This window comes from Mus pahari, chromosome 21 (genome assembly GCF_900095145.1).
Source record: "Mus pahari chromosome 21, PAHARI_EIJ_v1.1, whole genome shotgun sequence".
NCBI lineage: Eukaryota > Metazoa > Chordata > Mammalia > Rodentia > Muridae > Mus > Mus pahari.
In genome coordinates this window covers 47478099-47500790 of record NC_034610.1, presented here as the reverse complement: position 1 = coordinate 47500790, position 22692 = coordinate 47478099, and the positions used below count along the sequence as shown (strand labels likewise).

General features: G+C 40.5%; 1 protein-coding gene across 1 annotated transcript in view; it reads left to right on the top strand.

The window, feature by feature from the left end:
* The window catches only part of Enpp1 (ectonucleotide pyrophosphatase/phosphodiesterase 1), a 73452-nt gene that overhangs the window by 31916 nt on the left and 18844 nt on the right, over positions 1-22692 (top strand). The window contains exons 4-16 of the mRNA XM_021221210.2: positions 1020-1145; positions 2400-2460; positions 5004-5101; positions 7281-7360; positions 7503-7622; positions 8197-8306; positions 12755-12820; positions 13113-13185; positions 15739-15847; positions 17574-17705; positions 20046-20077; positions 20662-20789; positions 22027-22096. Of these exons, the coding sequence (XP_021076869.1) occupies positions 1020-1145; positions 2400-2460; positions 5004-5101; positions 7281-7360; positions 7503-7622; positions 8197-8306; positions 12755-12820; positions 13113-13185; positions 15739-15847; positions 17574-17705; positions 20046-20077; positions 20662-20789; positions 22027-22096 (1205 nt within the window). The remainder of the gene's footprint in view (positions 1-1019; positions 1146-2399; positions 2461-5003; positions 5102-7280; positions 7361-7502; positions 7623-8196; positions 8307-12754; positions 12821-13112; positions 13186-15738; positions 15848-17573; positions 17706-20045; positions 20078-20661; positions 20790-22026; positions 22097-22692) is intronic.

Here is a 22692-nt window from a genome sequence, read left to right as displayed (position 1 = left end):
CCAGCTTGTTTCTTCAGACCATTTGCTTGGAAAGTTGTTTTCCAGCCTTTTACTCTGAGGTAGTGGACAGACACGGTCTTGTTTATGAAATAAAAAAGGGGGATACATCGAGAGCTTTTGGGGGTCACTTGGCAGGAATTTGACATTGGGCTGTGACAAGGAAGAAAGCTCTGGCAGTAATCTGATTTTAGGCTAGAACACGGAAGTAGGCTTCAGGCAAGAATGTGACTTTGGGCTAGGACGGGGAAGTAGGCTCAGATATCTTGCTCATCCTGATAAGCCCTTAGAAACAGTGATCACGGGAGTGGTCAGGGGACTTGGTTTATTGCCTTGCTTATTCCTTGATTATCTGTATCTATTGTCTTGCTTGCTCATCAACCTAGAACTGCCCCTATTGCATGCATGTAATTAAAAGCATACCATTACATGTAACTACATGTATGTAGATTGGGAAAAAAATAAACCTGCCTCAGCCTCAGAACTGGCTGGGGTCATGCTACAGAATAAACAAACAAACAAACAAACAAATAAATCCATTGAAACTAAAAATTGAGATAGAAGTCAAAATTTAGGGATTTTGTTTGTTTGTTTGTTTGGCTGGTTTTTTTATTTTGTGTTGTTTTTGACACGAGTCTTGTTCTATAGCCTTGGCTGGCCTCCAAGTTGCCATTCTCCTGCCTCTGCTTCTTGAATAGTAGAATTATAGTTGTTTATTAGCATGCATAGTTCTAGATTTAACTTTGGGAACCCTGAAAATGGCTGTTGGAACAAGCAAGGGTTTTCTTACGTTTGTACAATAATGATGATGAGCCCCAGTTTAAAAACAATGAAATCCCAGGTTTCTGGTGAAATATTACTGGTAGGTGCCTGCATGTTTGCCATCTGCTATCTCAGAAAGGCTGGGCAGACTCAGAATCTCAGGGGTCAGTTATAAAATGAGTTATCATCTCTTATCCTCTTGTCCAAAACTGTGTTGAACTTGAATCGTAAGTGTTTGTTTGTTTGATGCTGGTTTCTAGCACATATATGGACTTGCAACAAATTCAGATGCGGCGAGAAGAGGCTGTCCAGATTCGTGTGCTCCTGTGCAGACGACTGCAAAACCCACAACGACTGTTGCATCAACTACAGTTCTGTGTGCCAAGGTCAGTTTCCCTACACTGCCCCCCCCCCCCCCCCGGAGCCTGGGCATCTTCCTTTGGGAGGTTTTGCATCAGTGTTGTCTTGTCTCGGAGCAGCTGTATTCATTGTCATTACAGTAGCAGATATATTAACGGGCCAATTACATTTGCCAAAAAAGACTTGTAAAGCTTTTATTATGGAATGGTTCTGTTGTATACATAAACTAAGAATACGTGATGCCATCCAGCTGAATGATAGTTACTTATCTCTACATGGTTGATCTTATTTTACCTGAAGCCAATTTTCTATTATTTTTTTTTTCCTACCACCCTCCTTATGCCATGTAGATGGTGTGTGCATGCTTACTACTGTACTTGAGTAAGGACCCTGTTCCAGTTCTGGCCAAGGTTTTCTTGTAATGAAGGAGCCCCCTGTTGGCCGTGGAGCACCAGAGCTGGTTTGATGAGACCAGGCCCACTCAGGGTGGAATGGCTGAAGATGGGAAATTGCTTTGAGGGAAGCTAACAGGGTTCTAACGTTTTGCTCAAGAGTTATAAGGTGTCTTGAAATCTCTAACAGAACCTGAGTCTAAATGTGAGGGAACTAAGCTACCACCGTACCAATCGTGTAGAGAGGCTGGGACAGGCTATACATTCTGGCTGACAATACTAAGATTTAGAAAACAGTTCTCACAAAGACAGAACAGTTGTCCCGTATTTCACAGAGGTCCTGGACCTCACTCTGTAGACCAGGCTGTCCTCGAGATGCATAACCTGTGAGGATACTTCAGCCCACCACTGTTAACTCCTTTCTATGTTAAGTTGCTTAGTGCTTGCACACAACCTGTGCGTTTCTTCACACATACCTTAAATGCTCCGGAATTACTCACAGTACCCATAGAATACAGGAGCTAAGTAAATAATCGCTATACAATACCACTTAGGAAGTTAAAGTTTAATGTTCAATACTGATGTGATTCAAAAAAACTAGATATTTTCAATCTATGGTTGGTTGAATCTGTGGGTGGAGAGTATTCAGAGGTGGGGGATGAGTAATATGTTGTCACCCTACAGTTCTGTATTTTGTCTTCTCCTGTTGACTGTTATCTGGAAACAGAACAGCTCTCTATATTCATGGTATTTGTTTACTGTCAGTGCCTCATGATGTTTTTGTTTTGCTTTGGGGGAATCTATGTTGCGTTGTCTGAAAAACCCTGCATTCCTGCCATTATCAAATGTGCTCATTTTATTTTGTTTTTATTTTTGAAAATATTCCAGATAAGAAGAGTTGGGTAGAAGAAGCGTGCGAAAGCATCGATACACCAGAGTGTCCAGCAGAGTAAGCTCATGGCCCGAGACATACATGCTTTTGCCTTTTTGAGAAGGATTTTTTTTCTTTCTCTTTCTAAATTAAGATCAAAAACAGTAATAAATCATTGGTTAATTAAACATTTGCTTTCAACAGACTGTGCATGCTGCTGGTTCTCCAGAGAGCTGTGGTATGATCCTTTCTCTGGAAGCTAGTAGACAGAAACACCATGAGTAATAGTGGCTGTTCTCAGTGACTGTGGTGGTGTGTCTGTAGCCTTCTACGGAAGAAAGCATCTAGGCTCTAGTATGGAGTTTTTGGTGTTGAACTTGTAGCAAATTGCAGCTCTTTAATTTTTTTCTTTTTTTTGCAATTGTATGCAGTTTTATCATAAATAATACATCTATGAGAAGAAGTTACATGTTTGTTTTTTTGGTTTTTTTTTTTGTTTTTTTTTTTTTCAAGACAGGGTTTCTCTGTATAGCCCTGGCTGTCCTGGAACTCACTCTATAGACCAGGCTGACCTGGAACTCAGAAATCCACCTGCTCTGCTTCCAGAGTGCTGGGATTTAAGGCGTGAACCACCACTGCCCAGCTGCATGAGTTTTGTAATTCATCTGTGTTCTTTTTTGAACTATTCATGTCAAATAACTTTTTTATTTTATTTTATTTTATTTTTATTTTGTTTTGTTTTTCTTCTGAGACAGGGTTTCTCTGTATAGCCCTGGCTGTTCTGGAACTCACTTTGTAGACCAGGTTGGCCTCGAACTCAGAAATCCGCCTGCCTCTGCCTCCCAAGAGCTGGGATCAAAGGCATGTGCCACCACCGCCCGACATTTTATTTTATTTTGAGACATGGTTTCTCTGTGTAGCCCTGGCTGTCCTGGAACTCCCTCTATAGGCCAGGCTGGCCTAGAACTCAGAGATCTGCCTTTGTGGTGCTGGGATTAAAGGCATGCGCCACTACCACGTGGCACAAATATATATATTTTACCAGTTTAAAAGTTTTTTTAGACTTTAAAATACTTTAAACCTGTATTTTTATCTTATTTTGTTCATGTATGTATTTATTTTGTCATACAATATTTTCTTGTTTGAAACAGTGGAAAGGACAACTAAAACTAAACCTAAACTAAATAATTTCATCAGAAGAGTTTTTTTTGGGGGGGGGTGCGGAAGGGTCCTCTCTCAACTGTTTTTTTAAATGCCAAGATATACTAAAATTTTAGACTTGCTCAATTTTTCTTTCTAAATGTTAATCATTGCTTTAAAGCATAATGTAAGATCTTTACTGGAAAATAGAACTCCTGGCATAATTTAGAGCATGTTATTCTGGGAAATTATATTACCTGGTGTTTCATTGACCTGGATTTTATGGCTTTTGTTGATTGACATAGTTTTGTGCAGTGACTGAGACTATACACAGTTGATGGCACTCACCCAGGAGGGTCAGGTTATCAAGAATAGTGACTGAGAGTTGTATAGCAAAGTTCTTCCTTTGGTGTGCTTGCTTTTAGGTCTGGATGTTTGGTTAAAACAGGAGGGCGAGTGAGAATGAAAACTCACTCAACCTCAGATTTTAAAGTTCTGAAAGGCTGTGGGCAAGATGTTCACTGCTGTTTAGTTATTTGGTAATGCAGCTTTTCTACCATCCATTAGCAAAAGTGTCAGGACTCAATTTCTGAGCCTTGGCTTTTGTTTGTTTGTTTGTTTTTTAATGGCTAGCTATTCTCTTTTGCCAAGTGTACCTGATACAGTGTTTTATGCCCTCTTGTGCTTTCTGTGGCACACACCTTCTGTGTGTCTCTCTGTGAACCCGTGTCTCAACGTTTCCAGTCACTTCATTGTTTAAATATATGAACACTACGTCTTTCAAGCTTCTGCACCGCATACTTATCTCTTCAAAATATGTCAAACTTACATATTAAATATGGCCAGGGATGCAGCTGATGGGCAAAGCGCATGCCTAGCGTTAGTGGGGACAGACCTGGACTTGATCCTCAGCATATAAAAAGAAAGCAACAAAGCCTAAATATAGCATATGTTTTATGCCTAATGAGGCACCATCTACCGAAGGAGAGCCAGAGATTTGTTCAGAAAAAGAATTAATAGGGAAGATGTAGTTTACTTGTCAAATTTAGATTCTTAGAAAGTTTGAAAATCTTATAATTTGACAGTATCATTTGACCAAACTTTTGTAATGTCAGAAACTATAGTTGAAGTTTCTATGTTGTAGCTCAAAACAGAATGGATCCTTATAAATATTATTGGTGATACATGCATGTGAATTACTTCTTGATAAAATATGTGTACAAATATAAATGCATGAAGAATGTTCTCTTATGTTCTTGCTGACTTTTCAGATAACTTCAGTTGCATGTTGACCTCACTGAGAAACCTTCACGAGGGTGGAGCCCGGGAGAGGGTGGAGCCCGGGAGAGGGTGGAGCCCGGGAGAGGGTGGAGCCCGGGAGAGGGTGGAGCCCGGGAGAGGGTGGAGCCAGGGAGAGGGCATCCTCATTGGCTGTGTCTTCATTTTGCCTCGTTACACAGTCTCCTTTTTCTCTTTACCAGGTTTGAATCACCCCCCACTCTCTTGTTTTCTTTGGATGGCTTCAGAGCTGAATATTTGCACACCTGGGGTGGACTTCTTCCGGTCATTAGCAAGCTGAGTGAGTAACTTCAGAGTTGCGTACTGAAGGGTCACGACTTCGGAGATGGATGAGGGAGGGGGATGTTTTTGGAAAAGTACTGGGAAGCCTCTCACTGTTTTACCAAACTTCCCCCTGCAAAGCGGTGAACTTTCAAGACCCCTGGTGTTGATATTGAAGATCTTGGAAACTGCTCCAAAAATACGTCTAGCTTAATTGGTTGTCCTAATATCTTAACCCTCGACCGTGACTACTCATACTTATTATTCTTGAGAATTTTGGGAAAATACTTACTTGCTTCCTTAGTTTTCATGTTAAAATAGTATTGCAAAATATGACAATTTTGGAAGCTATAGTATACAATTCATGTAGACCACTAGCTTCTGTCATCATTTGTGTCAAACTGAATATCCATTCAATTTTGTGTTTGATTTTTTGAGATGTCTTGTGTAACCTACGCTAGCCTTGGACTTGCTGTGTAGTTAAAGATAGCCATGAATTTCTGATCTCCCTGGCCTTCCTCCCCAGGTTCCAAGGTTACAGGCATGCCTCGCCATGCCCACCTTCAACTTCTTTATCTTCATTAAAGCTCCCGTTGAATGACTATTCTCCAAATTACTGATGAGATAGGATAGTATTGTCTTAATGTCTTAGCTAAGCTTTAAGTCTTAACTTTAGTGAGTTAGCACCATCATTGGAAGTGGGAGGAGCATGGTTGGATGTGACCACTGTTAGCCTTTGTTAGTTGTTAGTGCTTCATAGTTGCTATCTTGTTCTGTGTGCCTGAAATAGAAGTAGATTAGCCCAGTAATTGTAGTGTTCTTCTGGAAATCTGAATTATCCCCTAGACAAATACATCATGCTGTTTTAAACCTTAAAATTACTCTCAGTAAATGCATATGTCAATCATGATGTTGTGGTAATTTAACATTTTCAGTTTTTAATGTCTGCCTGGAAGATAATCTTTTCAGTGGTCACTTGGCATAAATCAAGCCTGTGGACTTGGAAGTTGTTAGCCAGCCCTCTGTCCCTTCCTGAGACTTGTCTCTGTGGTACCTAACATGGTTCCTAAATTCAAAGTGAAGGAAGGAGCTGTTGGCACCCATGTGTGACATTTAAACCAAATCAAGGCTTAGCTAACTTAAGCTACAGCACTGGGTAACCAGGAGTGTTGGGCTTGTGGCTGGTGACTGAGAGCCCTTAGGAAGGTCACACATACTAATTTAATTAAAATTTAAATCAATCAATTAATTAATTATTTAATTAAATTAAATAAATATAAATTATATTAAATATAATGATTAATATTTAATATAATAATTAATATTTAATATTAATTATATATTGTAAATTTATTAAATTAATTAATTTAAATTTAAATTTAAATTTAAATTTAATTATTAGCAGACACATACTAATTTGAGGATCATTTTCAGATAACGCAATTCAAGTGCTGGGGTCAACGATTGTATGTTCCTCTCCTAAGAGTAGACAGTGCGGAAGAGTGAGACACAGGGCTAGAAGGTCAGCAACATCTGACTCTTCCATCCCCTTGATATACCTTTTGTTTTTTAAAGTAGCTAAGAAGCTCACCCGTGGGTGACTGATTTGTGCTTTATAGCCAGGGACCATGCCACCTTAACTACTGCCATCTTCTTAGTCTTCCTTTGCAGATTGAGCTGAGAGTGCAGCCATTTAGCTATTTGAACACTAAGTATCCGGCTGTCCCAGGCACTGTGTTACTACTGTGCTACTGAGGACTGTAGGATAACCGCTTACTTGGCTTAATCACGTCGCTTATTGTTTTTCTAACGAGGAATGTAAGGTCTGGAGTTGAGGCTCAGGTGGCAGAGTGCTAGCCCAGCATACATGAAGACCCAGGTTCAGTCCCCAGTACTGTATAAACCACTCATAATGGTGGACGGCTGTAATCCTAGCACTGGGGAGGTGGGGGCAGGAAACTTGAAGTCTAGTTTCTCCCTTGCTGTACACTGAACTTGATGCCAGCTTGGGTTACATGGGGAGGGAGAGAGAGAGAAATAAATAAAACTTTTTTTTCATTGTTGATACTCCATCTGCAGCAGTTGTGTTGTTTTTGACTTCTGAATTTCGATCTGGCTGTTTGATCTGCATCCTGCGATAATTACTTAATGTGATATGCCTAATAGTGCTGTCTGTTGTTGTTTCGTTTTCTGCCTAGAAAGCTGTGGAACATACACTAAAAACATGAGGCCTATGTACCCTACCAAGACGTTTCCCAATCATTACAGCATCGTCACAGTAAGTAGGCACCCAGGCACCCCGTGTTTGGGCCAGGAAGATGCAGTGGAAGCACTGTTCAAGGGCATAATTCAACCCTAGATGAGGATGAGATCATTTGTTGGGGAAGTCGAGATATAATCTGCAATTGATCTTTCCTTAGGGACTTTATCCGGAATCCCATGGCATAATTGATAACAAGATGTATGATCCCCAAATGAATGCTTCTTTCTCACTCAAAAGTAAAGAGAAATTCAACCCCCTGTGGTACAAAGGGCAGCCGGTAAGTTACTTCTAGTGGTTACTAAAACAGTTCATACTTATTTTAACCAGAGAAAAATAAGCTGATTCTGTAGGAATTTTGGCACACGGTTTAATCTCCCATGTGTAGTGCAGGCGACTGTTGGCAGTCTCATGTGTATGTGTGGCCACGCAGTTTACTCTAGAGGTAGATCTGGGTTGTACCAAAGCTCTTTTTTTTTTTTCCTCGGCCTGAGCCATCTCTCCTGAAGTTCTGCTTGTTTGGCATGATAGTTTTTACTTCTTATTATTTACCTTTATATGCGTATGGCGCATAGTGTGATAATTTGATGTGGGTACATACTGTATAATTATCACATTGGTGTGCTTTATATTTTCAGCTTCTTGGATATTTAATTTTTAAGAATAATATGAAGTAATGCTAAGGGGATTTAAATGTTAACTACCACGGTCTGATAGCATTCCTCATATACCGGGTTATAGTACCCTAGCTGCTGGACCTTATAAACACTGTCAACGAAAAAGAATGTGTTGGTATTGTTCTCTGTCTCCTTAGAGGAGTTCACCATCTCACTCCCTTCATGTGTCTTTGCCAGATTTGGGTGACTGCTAACCACCAGGAGGTCAAGTCCGGCACATACTTTTGGCCAGGATCAGATGTGGAGATTGAGGGGATTCTACCAGATATCTACAAAGTGTATAACGGGTATGCAGTAGGTCAGCTTTCCCTAGGTTCTGTAGCACAGTACAACTTCTATTTCTCTTTACTTTTCTTTTTACTCACTGCTGAATTCCAACACTTGAATGACACTCTGAATTAAAGATCTTCTTTACAGAGTCTTAGATGATGCTGAATAGAAAGTAAAATCAGACAAACAGTTTATAGAATCATTTACAAATTGTGTTCTGATCTTTGGGCAGTTTTTTTTTTTTTTTTTTTTTAATGAGGTGATACGGGGAACATTGGTGCAGGACTGTAATTCATGGAGCAAGGCACTGAGGCAGGATGGTTGCGAGTTTCAGGCAAGCCTAGGTGGTAGAGTGGGATCAAGGCCAGTTTATGTGAATGGAAGGCCATCCAGAGTTTCATAATCAGACTCTTGTTTCAAATGAGACAAATGAAAAATAGCATAGAAGGAAGGAAGGAAGAAGGAGAGAGGGCGGGAACAAGGGAGAGAGAGAGAGAAAGACAGAGAGAGAGACAGAGAGGTCACAGTGGACACAGAGTTCTGAGCATAGAGGTGCTATGTATTTTAACTCTAGAAAGGAAAAGGAAAAGAGAAGGAAAGGAGAGGTGTATGAAAGAATACATCATCAGGAGCTCTGGCATGGTGGATACAGCAGAAAGAATACGTAGGTAGGAACAAGCCAGGGTGGAGTCCGGAACATGGTTTAAATGAAGATAGTTGTGTCTCTGCATTTCCATTTCTAAGTAATTTCTAAATTACTTTAATAGATTTACTCTCTAACATAAGGACCTATTAGCATAGTCTCTCTGATTGATTTTCAAAATCATACAGACATTTTCAGGAGGGCTCTTTTTTTTTATTGGATATTTTCTTTATTTAATTTTGAATGTTATCCCCTTTCCTGGGTCCTCCTCTGAAGAACACCCCCCCATCCCCTCCCACCTCCTTCTGCTCACCAGCCCACCCACTCTCGCATTCTGGCCCTGGTATTCCTCTATACAGCCTTCATAGGGCAAAGGGCCTCTCCTCCCATTGATGTACGACTAGGCCATCCTCTGCTGCATATGCAGCTGGAGCCATGAGTCCCACCATGTGTGCTCTTTGGTTGGTGATTTAGTCCCTGGGAGCTCCGGGGGTACTGGTTAGTTCTTATTGTTGTGCCTCCTATGGGCCTGGCAAATCCCTTCAGCTCCTTGGGTCCTTTCTCTAGCTCCTTCATTGAGGATCCTATGCTCAGTCAAATGGATGGCTGTGAGCAGCCACCTCTGTATTTGTGAGGCACTGACAGAGCCTCTCAGGAGAGAGTTATGTCAGGCTCCTGTCAGCAAGCACTTGTTGGCATCCACAACAGTGTCTGGGTTTGGTGATTGTAAACTGGGTGGATCCCCAGGTGAGTCAGTCTCTAGATGGTCATTTCTTCAGACTCTACTCCACACTTTGTCTCTGTAACTCCTTCCATGAGTGTTTTGTTCCCCTCCTTCTAAGATGGATAGAAGTGTCCACACTATTGTCTTCCTTCTTGTTGAGTTTCATGTGGTTTGTGAATTGTATCTTGGGTATTCCAAGCTTCTGGATTTCTGGGCTAATATCCACTTATCAATGTTTGCATGCCATGTATGTTCTTTTCTGATTGGGTTACATCACTCAGGATATCCTCCAGATCCATCCATTTTGCCTAAGTATTTCATAAATTCATTGTTGTTAATAGCTGAGTAGTACTCCATCGTATAAATGTACCACATTTTCTGTATCCATTCCTCTGTTGAGGGACATCTGAGTTCTTTCCAGCTTCTCGCTATTATAAATAAGGCTGCTATGAACATAGTGGAGCATGTGTCCTTATTACTAGTTGGAACATCTTCTGGGTATATGCCCAGGAGTGGTATTGCTGGATCTTCAGGTAGTACTATGTTCAATTTTCTGAGGAACTGCCAAATTGATTTCCAGAGTGGTTGTACCAGCTTGCAATCCCACCAGCAATGGAGGAGTGTTCCTCTTTCTCCACATCCTCACCAGCATCTGCTGTCACCTGAATTTTTGATCTTAGCCATTCTGACTAGTGTGAGGTGAAATCTCAGGGTTGTTTTGATTTGCATTTCCCTGATGACTAAGGATGTTGAACATTTTTTTAGGTGCTTTTCAGCCATTCGGTATTCCTCAGTTGAAAATTCTTTGTTTAGCTCTGTATCCCATTTTTTAAAATATTTATTTATTATTATATCTAAGTACACTGTAGCTGTCTTCAGATGCACCAGAAGAGGGAGTCAGATCTCATTACGGATGGTTGTGAGCCACCATGTGGTTGCTGGGATTTGAACTCAGGACCTTCAGAAGAAGAGTCGGTGCTCTTAACCACTCCAGCCCTGTATCCCATTTTTTAATAGCGTAATTTGTTTCTCTGGAGTCTAACTTCTTGAGTTGTTTGTATATATTGGATATTAGCCCTCTATTGGATGTAGGATTGGTAAAGATCTTTCCCCAGTCTGTTGGTGGCCTTTTTGTCTTATTGACAGTGTCCTTTGCCTTACAGAAGCTTTGCAATTTTATGAGGTCCCATTTGTCGATTCTTGATCTTACATCACAAGCCACTGGTGTTCTGTTCATGAATTTTTCCCCTGTGCCCATATCTTCGAGGCTTTTCCCCACTTTCTCCTCTATAAGTTTCTGTGTTTTATGTGAAGGTCCTTGATTCACTTGGACTTGAGCTTTGTACAGGAGATAAGAAAGGATCGATTTACCTTCTTCTACATGCTACCCACCAGTTGAGCCAGCACCATTTGTTGAAAATGCTGTCTTTTTTCCCACTTGATGGTTTTAGCTCCCTTGTCAAAGATCAAGTGACCATAGGTGTGTGGGTTCATTTCTGGGTCTTCAATTCTATTCCATTTATCGACCTGCCTGTCACTGTACCAATAATCTCAGAAGATGAAAAGATCTCCCATGCTTATGGATTAATATAGTAAAAATGGCCATCTTGCCAAAAGCTATCTACCTATTCAATGCAATCCCCATCAAAAATTCAACTCAATTCTTCATTGATTTAGAAAGAGCAATTTCCAAATTCATCTGGAATAACAAAAAAACCCAGGATAGCGAAAACTATTCTCAACAATAAAAGAACCTCAGGTGGAATCACTATGCCTGACCTCAAGCTGTACTACAGAGCAATTGTGATAAAAACTGCATGGTACTGGTACAGAGACAGGTAGGGAGGGCTTTCTTACATTGATTTTAGCAAAACTGCCAAAGTAGTTTAATTTATATTTTTAAAATTTATGATTAAAAGCCCTATGATATACCTTACCTGAGAATGTCAAAAAGGGTCACAAATCTTTCCTTGGTCAGCTTGCGGTACTGTGTGTTCTGTGTGGCTCTCTCATGGAAGGAGAGCATTTGGTCTGTTCCTGTCTCCGCTGTTTGCCATGTTTTTTACATCATAGATGGAGTGGTCTGTGAGATCCGAGGTGCATCCCAGTAGCCTAGGTGAACCTACAGATTAGTGGGGGGCAACCTAGATTTCCGCGATCGAGTAAAGGGCACAGCTGATGGTGTGTGAGGGGGGCGGGCTTTGGAAGGACCATGTTAGCAGAGCCCAGTGACCAGAGGAGGCAGAACTAATTTCATTGAAGGAAAGTTGCCTGGAGAACTATAGTCTGTTCTCACTGTGTCTGCTTCCCAGTCACTAGTGAACAAGTCCTTCTGAAACAAACAAATGAAAAATAGCTCGGAAGGAAGGAAGGAAGGAAGGAAGGAAGGAAGGAAGGAAGGAAGGAAGGAAGGGAGGGAGGGAGGGAGGGAGGGAGGGGTGTGACAGTGGACATTCTTAACTGAATGTATAATACCTCAAAAGAAGACAAGAAACGATTTTTAAAGTCCAATCCCATTTATTCGTATAAAGTTAATCTTGGTCTTCATTAGAAAAGCAAATTTAAGCCGGGCGGGAGTGGTGGCACTCGCCTTTAATCCCAGCACTCAGGAGGCAGAGGCAGGCGGATTTCTGAGTTCAAGGCCATCCTGGTCTACAAAGTGAGTTCCAGGACAGCTAGGGCTATACAGAGAAACCCTGTCTCAAAAAAAAAAAAAAAAAAAAAAAAAAGAAAAGCACATCTAAGTTTGAAAATAACACCTTCTTTGTGTGTGTTGTGGGTGGGGGAATTCTGTGGGGCAGGGTCTTTCTTTATAGACCTCAAAACTAAAGTTCTGCATCAGTTTCCTGATATTGAAATTATAGGATGGAAAATGGATCTAAAATAATTTCAGATATAACAAATACCTCTGCTTGTTCTGGCTGGTATCACTTCCTACTATTTCCAATAAGAAACAAGTTTGCATCTGACATATAGTTATTGCGGATTGCATCTGACATATAGTTATTGCGGATTGCATCTGACATATAGTTATTGCGGATTGCATCTGACATATAGTTTTTGCAGATTTGATTTACTTTGCTTATCCTCAATTTCAGGTCAGTACCATTTGAAGAAAGGATTTTAGCTGTTCTTGAGTGGCTACAGCTTCCTAGCTATGAAAGGTATGTAGACAGTTTCTGGTACAAAGGCTGCTTTGTTTCATAGACATCACGTGCTTCTACGCAGACTATAACAAAACTGTTGTTTGCTCTGATAATTTATATCCAGAGCAACTAGTGAACAATTGCAGCTTCATTTGGAAGAATCCTAAGCTTGTAAACAGCTCCTCGGAGTTTTAGGGGTGCTACTGCAGTGCTGTAGGATTTTTAATCAGGATCAACTGTTGAATTATTCTTTCCACTCTGTTTTTTAATGTGTTCGTAAAATATTACATTTTGATACTGTTTGATTTAGACCACACTTTTACACTCTGTATTTAGAAGAACCAGATTCTTCAGGGCATTCCCATGGACCCGTCAGCAGTGAGGTAAGTTCATTCCTATCTATAATCACTTCGTTAAACTTAGTATTCTTGAAGTGGACTTCAAGAACATTCTGTAAGGTACCATGACTTCTGGAAAGAAAGATCTTATGCTTTTTTGGAAAGAATGTTACATGAAATTCTATGTGATCAGAGAGAACAATTTAAACAAAATAAGAGCTGAGAGAACTGGTTTTGCTTACGTTTTTACAGCGCTACATTGGAATGTTGAATTAAATCGCTGTCAGCTTGAATCTTTTATCCTCTCTTTGCCTTCAAGCCCGAGTGCTCTATGAGAAGTTGTTAAGTATCCAAGACTCCAGATTTCTGTGGACATACCTTCTTCTTACTCTTCTTAGGAGACACTCTTCTGCCTGCGAGCTAAATGTATTACTTAAGAGTGGGGCTTGAAAGCATGGTAGACACTGTTAAAAGTGAAGATCCAGTAAAAAAAGTAATTACTTATGTTAGCTACTGTGACACTGGAGATGGGAGCCAGTCACCTACGGAGTAAAGATCATAATGTGTCTTGTTTGACCTGCCATATTTTAGAAATATAGCCATTTCCTGGCCATGGTCACCATAGCTTAAAGCACTAAGTCCTCTTTCTGAATTCACATCACCATGCCATTCACATGTGGTGGAGCATAGAGCATCAATACCCAAGGTGACTTGCACTTCTTCCTCCCTGCATCTGTGTTCGGTTTTCTTCTGATCTGTGAACTCTTTCCTGTGGCCTGAGATGTGAATGCCAATAGAAATTACAGACTTGGGGATCCTGTTGGACAGAAGATGAGGAAGAGGTGTGGTCAGGTCCATTATCATCCTATGAGTCCAGAAGATAGACTACAAACCCACTGTCTTCCTTAGTAGTTAAACCTTTCCCCCACCTTCCTACTAGTTCCCTGCCTAGGTGATGGAGGCTGGGTAGTTTATGAGTCTTTAGGATTCCTTATGGCTTGTCCAGATGGAAGCTTGGTCTGCCATGTCTACTGTGAGCTCTCTTTTGGGTAGCCATGTCTGTGCTCCTTGGTCTAAATGCGTGATGATTGCTAAATGTAACAGTAAGGCATAGGTAGCAACTTTCCCCATCCCCCCCCCCAACTTGAATTTAAGCCTCTGAAAAGAACAACTCTCCTTGTTTTTCTGCCCTGTGCCTGGATTCTGCATTGCTTTCATATCAGACAAGAGAGGGAAACTAGTCCTCGGTCAGGTCTGTTTCTGTCCTTTGTAGTCTTTCCATCCGGGCATGCGTCCAGAAGCTCCACGGCAGCTAGCAGCCTCACTATACCCAGCTCTGACTCTGTCGTCAGGAGAGCAGACACGGTCCTGGCTAGAGGCAAGGCTATGAAGAAGCGAGACCAGGCTAGCCATCTCACAGTAGGACAACAGAAATTCTTCTCATGATGATTGCTGTGGTTTTAACAATTGGCCAGGCAGCCAGTGTGATTTTCATTATTGTACTTCCTAATTTGTATTATTTCACTGATCTGAAGACCCATGACAAGGTCAGTTTGGCTAAAAGGCAGTTGTTTATTAGGTCCATATAATTAAGATCCATGCAACCCTGCCTGTCTTGCTCATTTCCCCTCTTTTTTTCCTAATGTGTTCTTGTTCTGGATGAAGCCCGCCGCTTTTCAAATCATACCAGTCAACTCTCTTCAACTCTTTTAGTATTACTGGCTCCTGAAAACCATGTCAATAGTTAAAACGTAAAACCCATGTCCTTTGGCTGTCTTCCTGTGAGTGAGTGGAGGATCATATTGAAGGATCTTACCTTGTACGAATGTGAGGTGTGGAAGCTGTAAGTGAAGATGTATTACAGAGAATATAGGCAAGACTTTCTTTGTGTGGCTTCATAACACATGAGGGAAAGAAAATGCCAGTAAGCAGCTTAGCCAAACTCAACCCTTCTGTAGTCTTGGAATATCCGTGTACAAAATAGATGCATTTTGTAAGGAAATTAGGGGTTCTATTTCTGAGAGTTGTAAGTTTGTTGTTGTTGTTGTTGTTGTTGTTTTAAGTAAATGGAACTACATGAAACACTTACGGATTAATTTGAACCCCTTTGCAAGTCAGGAAACATTGTGCCCCTTTAAACTCTGACCATTTAAAAGATTAAAAAGTTCAAGATGTGGCTGATAGTGAGAAGTAAAATGCTAACTAAGATAGCATCGGCTTCGTCCCTGACACTGCAGACTTGAGTGAGTGTTAATTTGGTTTAATCAAGTCTAGTCTGAGTTTGACACTTGAACCTCAAGGAGGGACTAGCTAATGGTACCCCCAGAGTATAGAGTTGAGTAAATATACAATCTGGACCATTCAACTCCTAGTGATTGGCAGATGTTTTATGATCCTGACCTGTATCAATCTACTGTGTATTTATCATAGTTTATCAATGTTTCAATGGCCCCTTCCCTCCCTCCCTCCCTCCTCTGCCCTCTTTCCCTCCATTCTCCTTTCCCTTCCTCTTTCCCTTCCTTACTTTCAGTAGACTGTGATTATGTAGAAATAGCTTTAGCATGGAGTACAACATACACAGCTGCTTGCCATTTCTAGGTCATCAAGGCCTTGCAGAGGGTTGACCGCCTGGTTGGCATGCTGATGGATGGCCTGAAGGACCTGGGCTTGGATAAATGCCTGAACCTGATCCTCATTTCAGATCATGGTAATCTGAGTTCATGAATTCACTCTGTGGATTAAACAGTGTGTCTTAAAGAATTGGCTCATTTCATTATTTTTACTGAGTGTTGTAGATAAAGCTTTTTGTTTTAAATGTGATTTCTTAGGGGTAGTTTTTAGGGAAAATATATTAAATATAAAATGTAAGTAAAGCATAAAATTAAAGAAACTTGTGGATATGGCCAGTCATAACCTATCTGACCTTTTCTCTGATTTGATAAAATTCTACACCAGTATTGAAAGCACTGAAAATAATCTCCAGCATTAAATTTCACTAACTACAGTTTAGCTTTAATTGGGACACATTCTTTTTTTTTTTGTTTTTGTGACAGGGTTTCTCTGTATAGCACTGGCTGTCCTGAAACTCACTTTGTAGACCAGGCTGGCCTCAAACTCAGAAATCCGCCTGCCTCTGCCTCCTGAGTGCTGGGATTAAAGGTGTGCACCACCACGCCCGGCTTTGGGACACATTCTTATGTATCTCTTCAATTCATTTTAGCATCATAAATCTGACTTTAAAGGTGGTACCTATTACTTCTATTTGAGTTTCTCACAATACATGTTATTTTTTTTTAAGACTTTTAACTTAACGATTGCTTGTGAACACACTGCGCCATGGTGTGCTGTTAGGGGTCAGAGGCCAACGTTTGGAAGTCAGTGTCTCCACTCACCATGAGTTCTGGGGACAGAGATAAGGTGGTTAGGTTTGTAGAAGTGCCTTTTCCAGCTGAGCCACCTCACTGGCCCCCAGATGCGGTTTTTTTGCCAAGTGATTATGTACATGTCGTGTGACTCTGTACAGCTTTGGGACTACAGAACACCATCCATGCAAGAAAGTAATAAATCGGCTCTTTCTGGTGCCTTTTATGTTCATCTCGCTTGTCTTTGCTTCAGACATAGTTGTGGGATGCTGTCTTAGGAAACAATCCTAGCACTGTATACTCAGGGATCTCCTTCTTCGGGAGTATACTCCGGCTTAATAGGAGGTATTTTGAGGTAAATCGCCCTCTTCAGTTGTGGAAAGACATCGGGCTGTGTTCACGTAGTGATTGCACCAGACACCGGGAAGATCCAGTTAGTGCCAGATCTGGGGATGAACGAATGGAGAAAGGGAGGGAAGCTGGAGAGATGGCTCAGTGAATGAAGTGCTGACTGCTCTTTCAGAGGACCTGGTTCAGTTTACAGCACCCACATCAGGAGGCTGGGATGTATCCTCTGGTTGTCTGTGGGAGCCGGCACACATGTCTTATGTGTGTATGACATATATACATACACATTCATATATATATATATGTATATATATATATATATATATATATATATACATATATATATATATGCACACTCATGTAGGCACATGCACATATGTATACATACAAATAATAAACATTTTCAAAAGATAAATATAGAGAAAATATACACCTAACTGAAACATTGTGTCTTATCAGATGATTAACTATTATGATCATGTGTGTAGATAATCATTTAGATTCTGGAGGTATCAGGTGGCTGAGGCAGGCAGATCTCTGTGAGCTCAAGGGCAGCCTGACATACGTAATGAGTTTTGGGACTACTCATACTACATTGAGACCCTGTTTCAATAAAACAATAAGACAGAGACAAAAACTGATTCTGGAAGTGAAAGAAATTATGCTTTATGTGTGATTTTCTTGAGTCATGTTATGACATGTTTTGTGATTTAATTCTTCCAGGCATGGAACAAGGTAGCTGTAAGAAGTATGTATACCTGAATAAGTATTTGGGGGATGTGAACAATGTTAAAGTTGTGTATGGACCTGCTGCTCGGTTGAGACCCACTGATGTTCCAGAGACATACTATTCATGTGAGTGAAGCTATTGGCTAACTTTAGATTTCAGTAGAGAGAATGTATCCCTCTACATCAATACATGCCAGCCAGAGGAACACATAGGTGCTCTGTACGGGGTAGCACTGGAGTGGAGAAGGTAGCCATTTATCTATTAGATTTTTGGACCAGACACTATTTAGTGGTCTATAATTTCATATTACAGTATATAGTCTGCTTATTAAGTTTTATTCACTGTTTATGAGAAAATTCAACTATGTTTTTAAACATCAAATAATGACATTCCATTGCAGTAACCCACCATTAGAATATTATTGTTATGAAGAGGAATGCAGCAGAAATTATTCACTCTGTAGGCAATCAGTTTCTTTACTAAGAAACAATTTCCCAAAGCAATAGCATATACCTTTTACATATAGAGAGACATCCCCTCTCTCAACCACTTTGGAACACAAGCCGCCAAGACATCTTTAAAGATATTTATTACTTTGCACAGCAAGCTCACTTCTGATCTCCACGGCCCCTTTTCTGATTTCCATCTTTGGCTTTGCTTATCTTTTTGATACAATTATTTTAAAATATTTATTTATTTATTTATTTATTTTATGTATGTGAGCACACTGTAGCTGTACAGATGGTTGTGAGCCTTCATGTGGTTGTTGGGAATTGAATTTTTAGGACCTCTGCTCACTTGGGTCAACCCCACTCTCTCTGGCCAGCCCCATTTGCTCTGATCGACTCCACTCGCCCAGTCCCTGCTCGCTCTGGTCCAAAGGTTTATTTATTATTATGCATAAGTACACTGTAGCTGACTTCAGATGCAGCAGAAGAGGGTGACAGATCTCATTATGGGTGGTTGTGAGCCACCACGTGGTTGCTGGGATTTGAGCTCAGGACTTTCGGAAGGGCAGTCAGTGCTCTGACCCGTTGAACCATCTCGCAATATCATTGTGCAATGGAAATATAAATGTGTCTGAATTATCAAAATTGGGTTAAGTTTAGATTTTGTAATGAAATAAATTTTGGTATAGATGGTTGGATATTTTGCTGCTGTTATCCTCTAAATAATACAGTCTTAACATGAGCTGTGACTCACTGACTTTGTATTAGGCATTATAGTAATTCAGAGATGAGTTAAAATATCCAGGGGATCATTTAAGTTACATACAAAGACTGCATGACTCTGTAGGGGACGTGGCCATCTGAATCTGTGGTATCTGAAGGGAGACCCTAGAAACATTTTTCACAGATTCTGAGGCACACTGTCTGGTTACTATCCTGTTAGAAATGCGTAGACTGACGTTCCTGGGTGACATTTGGCACAGGGTGGTTGAGGTTGACAGACTGACTGAGTGGTGTTTGGCGTGTGGCTGAGCTTTAGCCACAACCTCATTCTGGTTAGAGCCCCATATCTCCCAAATTAAAGCAAAAGTTGGGTATCAATTTATCTATACACATACGTGTGGATTTTTTTTTTGTGTGTGTAGGTAATTTTCCCAGAAGTATGTAACTAAAAGCAGAACTAAAGGGACGTTTAGAAAACTAGACAGTAGCTAATATGTAGCACAAACTACACCAGGAAAATCTAATGGAAGCCCTCCCTCCCGCCATTTAAACCCAGCGTTGACACTAATCTACTTGCCTTCTTATTTGTATCTGTTTCATTTGAAAATTCCATCTTCTCTCTACACCACAGCTCGCTTCTTCTCTTTAGAGATAGCTTGCTTAGTTTGGAATATGTCTTCCTAACTGTTTTCTGTCATGTATCAGAAACACATACCTTGATTATGACACAGAGAAGTGAGGCTAGATCTGGATGGGTGGACAGCAGATGCAAAGCCAGCTGGATGAGCGGACAAGCAAACGGCTGCACAGAGGGATGGGTCAACAGACAATGCGTTGACTTCCTTTTTTATAGAGCAGTGTGACACTGTTTCTTGGCCATCATGACAGAGTGGTGCCTAAGGCCTTATCTGCTCTTTGCAGTGGCCATGCACTTATGGGAGAAGGGCTCTTTAAAACTGGCTTTGGGGCTGCCGATGTAGCTCCACTGGCACAGAACTTGCTTCGTTTGCAGAAATCTCTGGGTTTGATCACCAGTATCACACAAATTGGGTGTAGTGGCACATGCCATAGTCCCAGAGTTGCAGGTAGGAGGATTAGAAGTTCAAAGACATCCTCACTACATAATGAGTTTGAGGCTAGTCTGGGCTACATGAGATCCTGTTTCAAAAGAAGGACAGAAGAATGCGCATTGATAAGTTCGAGTGTAACAGTATAACATTGTACATCTTATATTATTTGTATTGTTAATTGTAGCATATCATTAACTTTAAATTCTTTTGTTTGTCACTTCAGTTAACTATGAAGCCCTTGCAAAAAATCTTTCTGTGAGTATCTTAATTTTTCATTATTTAGTTATTGCTATACTTGGTAATATATATGATATAGTAAACTTGGTAATATATATGATATAGGTCATGATGTCCTACTGTGCTGCATGTCTCTAGTCTTGGTTTTGATCTGGTTTATACTAAATATCTATTCTAAAAATATGTATTTGTCCTAGTGCTGATATATATCATATGAAAAGAAATGCATATTTATATGCATTTATTACATATATGTATGACATATATATATATATATATTTCATATTTGATACAGTTTAAGTACTGAAGAATTTTGTATAGATGCATTTAATGGCATGTGAAATAAACACATTAGTTGTAACCCCACCGTAACCCAGTGACACTCTAAGAATCGTAGGTCTTTTGCTCAGTAGTCATTATAATTCCAGTGACCATTCAAGTTCCACAACTAGCAGGAAGCATTAGTTTCCTAGCTGCACCTGTGTCTTCCAGTCAGGCTGGTAAAATGCTTGTGAGTAAAATCCCGACCTGAAGTTAATATTTATGCCCCAGGTGATGTAAGAATAATGGTTTTGTTTTGTTTTGTTGGCCCTTTGTTCCAGTGCCGGGAACCAAACCAGCATTTCCGGCCTTACCTGAAACACTTCTTACCTAAGCGCTTACACTTCGCTAAAAATGACCGGATTGAGCCACTGACCTTCTATCTGGACCCTCAGTGGCAACTTGCACTGTAAGTCATGAAGACATTCTGGGCATATGCAGCCTGGTACAGCATCCAATACAGGAGGACGTGCCCCTTTTTAACAGGACCTGTAGGTTGTTCTTCACTCTAACTCTACACTCTCAGCATGTTGAATCGGATAACTCTTTTCACTGTGAGCTGCTCTGTTCATGGTAGGAACTTTGACAGGACCCTGCACTTGGCGTTTAGCATTTAATCTCAACTTATGGCCATCTGGAAAGTTGACAGATGTTATGTAACATCTCCTGGGGATGAGTGATCAGCTCTGACTATGGCCGTTGCTCTGTCTGCTCACATCCATGCTGATGTCTTCCAACAATCGACATTAATGCATTACCCACACCACCGCGGCTCTTCCGTACAGTAGTTATTTCTGACAATCCTTCCATGCTCGGCACTTGTGAGAGCACGCTTTAACAAGCGTGCATCTTGTTATACACAGCTGCTTCTTTTCATTGTCTTATACCAACCCATCGAGAAACCTCAGCTTGTTGGGTGTACTCACCAAGATATTTGCATGATGGATAATATTCATATCTCAAAGCTTGATCATTAAATTATTTTGGTAGTCACCCACAAAACCGTTCATTGTGACAAATGTCCCTGCCGAATAATACTCGAAGCAGTGAAACAGTTCTGTCAACAGTTACACCTCTTCTCCTGATTACAGAGCGAGGCACTTAGTCTAGCAGATGCATAACGGGCCAGTCATTACTCTCAGGAGGCTCAGTATATGATGACTATCTTAATACTATATACGAGGGCTAGGCATATAGCTCTGTGGTAAAGTGCTTGCCTAACACTTCTAAGGCCCTAGGTTCAAGCCCCAGTACCTCCAACAACAGCAAAATACTACATCTAAGTATTATTATAAACCACATCATTATTGAGGCTTTACAAATGACCTAAAAGAGAAGTTCAAACCAAGTAGAGTGAAGATTAATGCCATTTTTTTTTTTTTTTAGCAGAGTAGACATTCCAAGACCCTTACTTACATCTCTGAACTAAGGCTTGGTCACCTCTGTCTGTTGTTTTATGAATGGGTCAGCTCCGAGCAAAACAGTATAAAGAATAATACCCAGGAGTTTCAAAGCAAAGTGGCTTTATTTAGCCTATGTTGATTTAACAATAGACACTTGTTCTTGATGAATGAAAATAGCAGCGTGGTTGAAGTTTTGCCCAAGGATGAGAATTGTATTCCTAATTTATATATGTCGACATTTAGGAACCCATCAGAAAGGAAATATTGTGGAAGTGGATTTCATGGCTCTGACAACCTGTTTTCAAACATGCAAGTGAGTGAACCTTTTATACTTCACTGATAGGATCAATCTGAAGAAAGTCAGATTTAAAAAAAAAAATCCAAGTCTTAAAAGAACCAACTGAGTGTGTAGAGAAAGACAGTTTCTGAGCTTTTTTCCTTTGGGAAGAATTAGAGAGTCTGTTAGGAATCTGCATTCGTGTTTCTGTGGACGTGTGGTTTATTGGCCACCTTGCTGCACGTCTCATGACCCTTTTGAAGATATCTGAGCTCTAGGAGCTATTTTTGTCTCATGGTAAACATTAGTGGTTTCAAGTGATCGTGTTTATGATCTGAAAGGGGGTACCACCTGGCATTTGCCTGGTATTTTAATTTTTTTCTGACTATAGTTGTAATAAGGATTAAAATATTTCTTCATAGCACTGTGAGGTAAGCATTTCTTCATAGCACTCTGTGAGGTAGGCAGTGTGTGTTTAAACTTCAGCTCTGCCCTCTCTGATCTCTGTGAATGTCACCCTCACAGGTGACATTTATTCACATACACACACAGAAACACAAATAAAAAAATAAATAATTGGGAACAAAACACCCATGGAAGGAGTTACAGAGACAAAGTTCGGAGCTGAGACT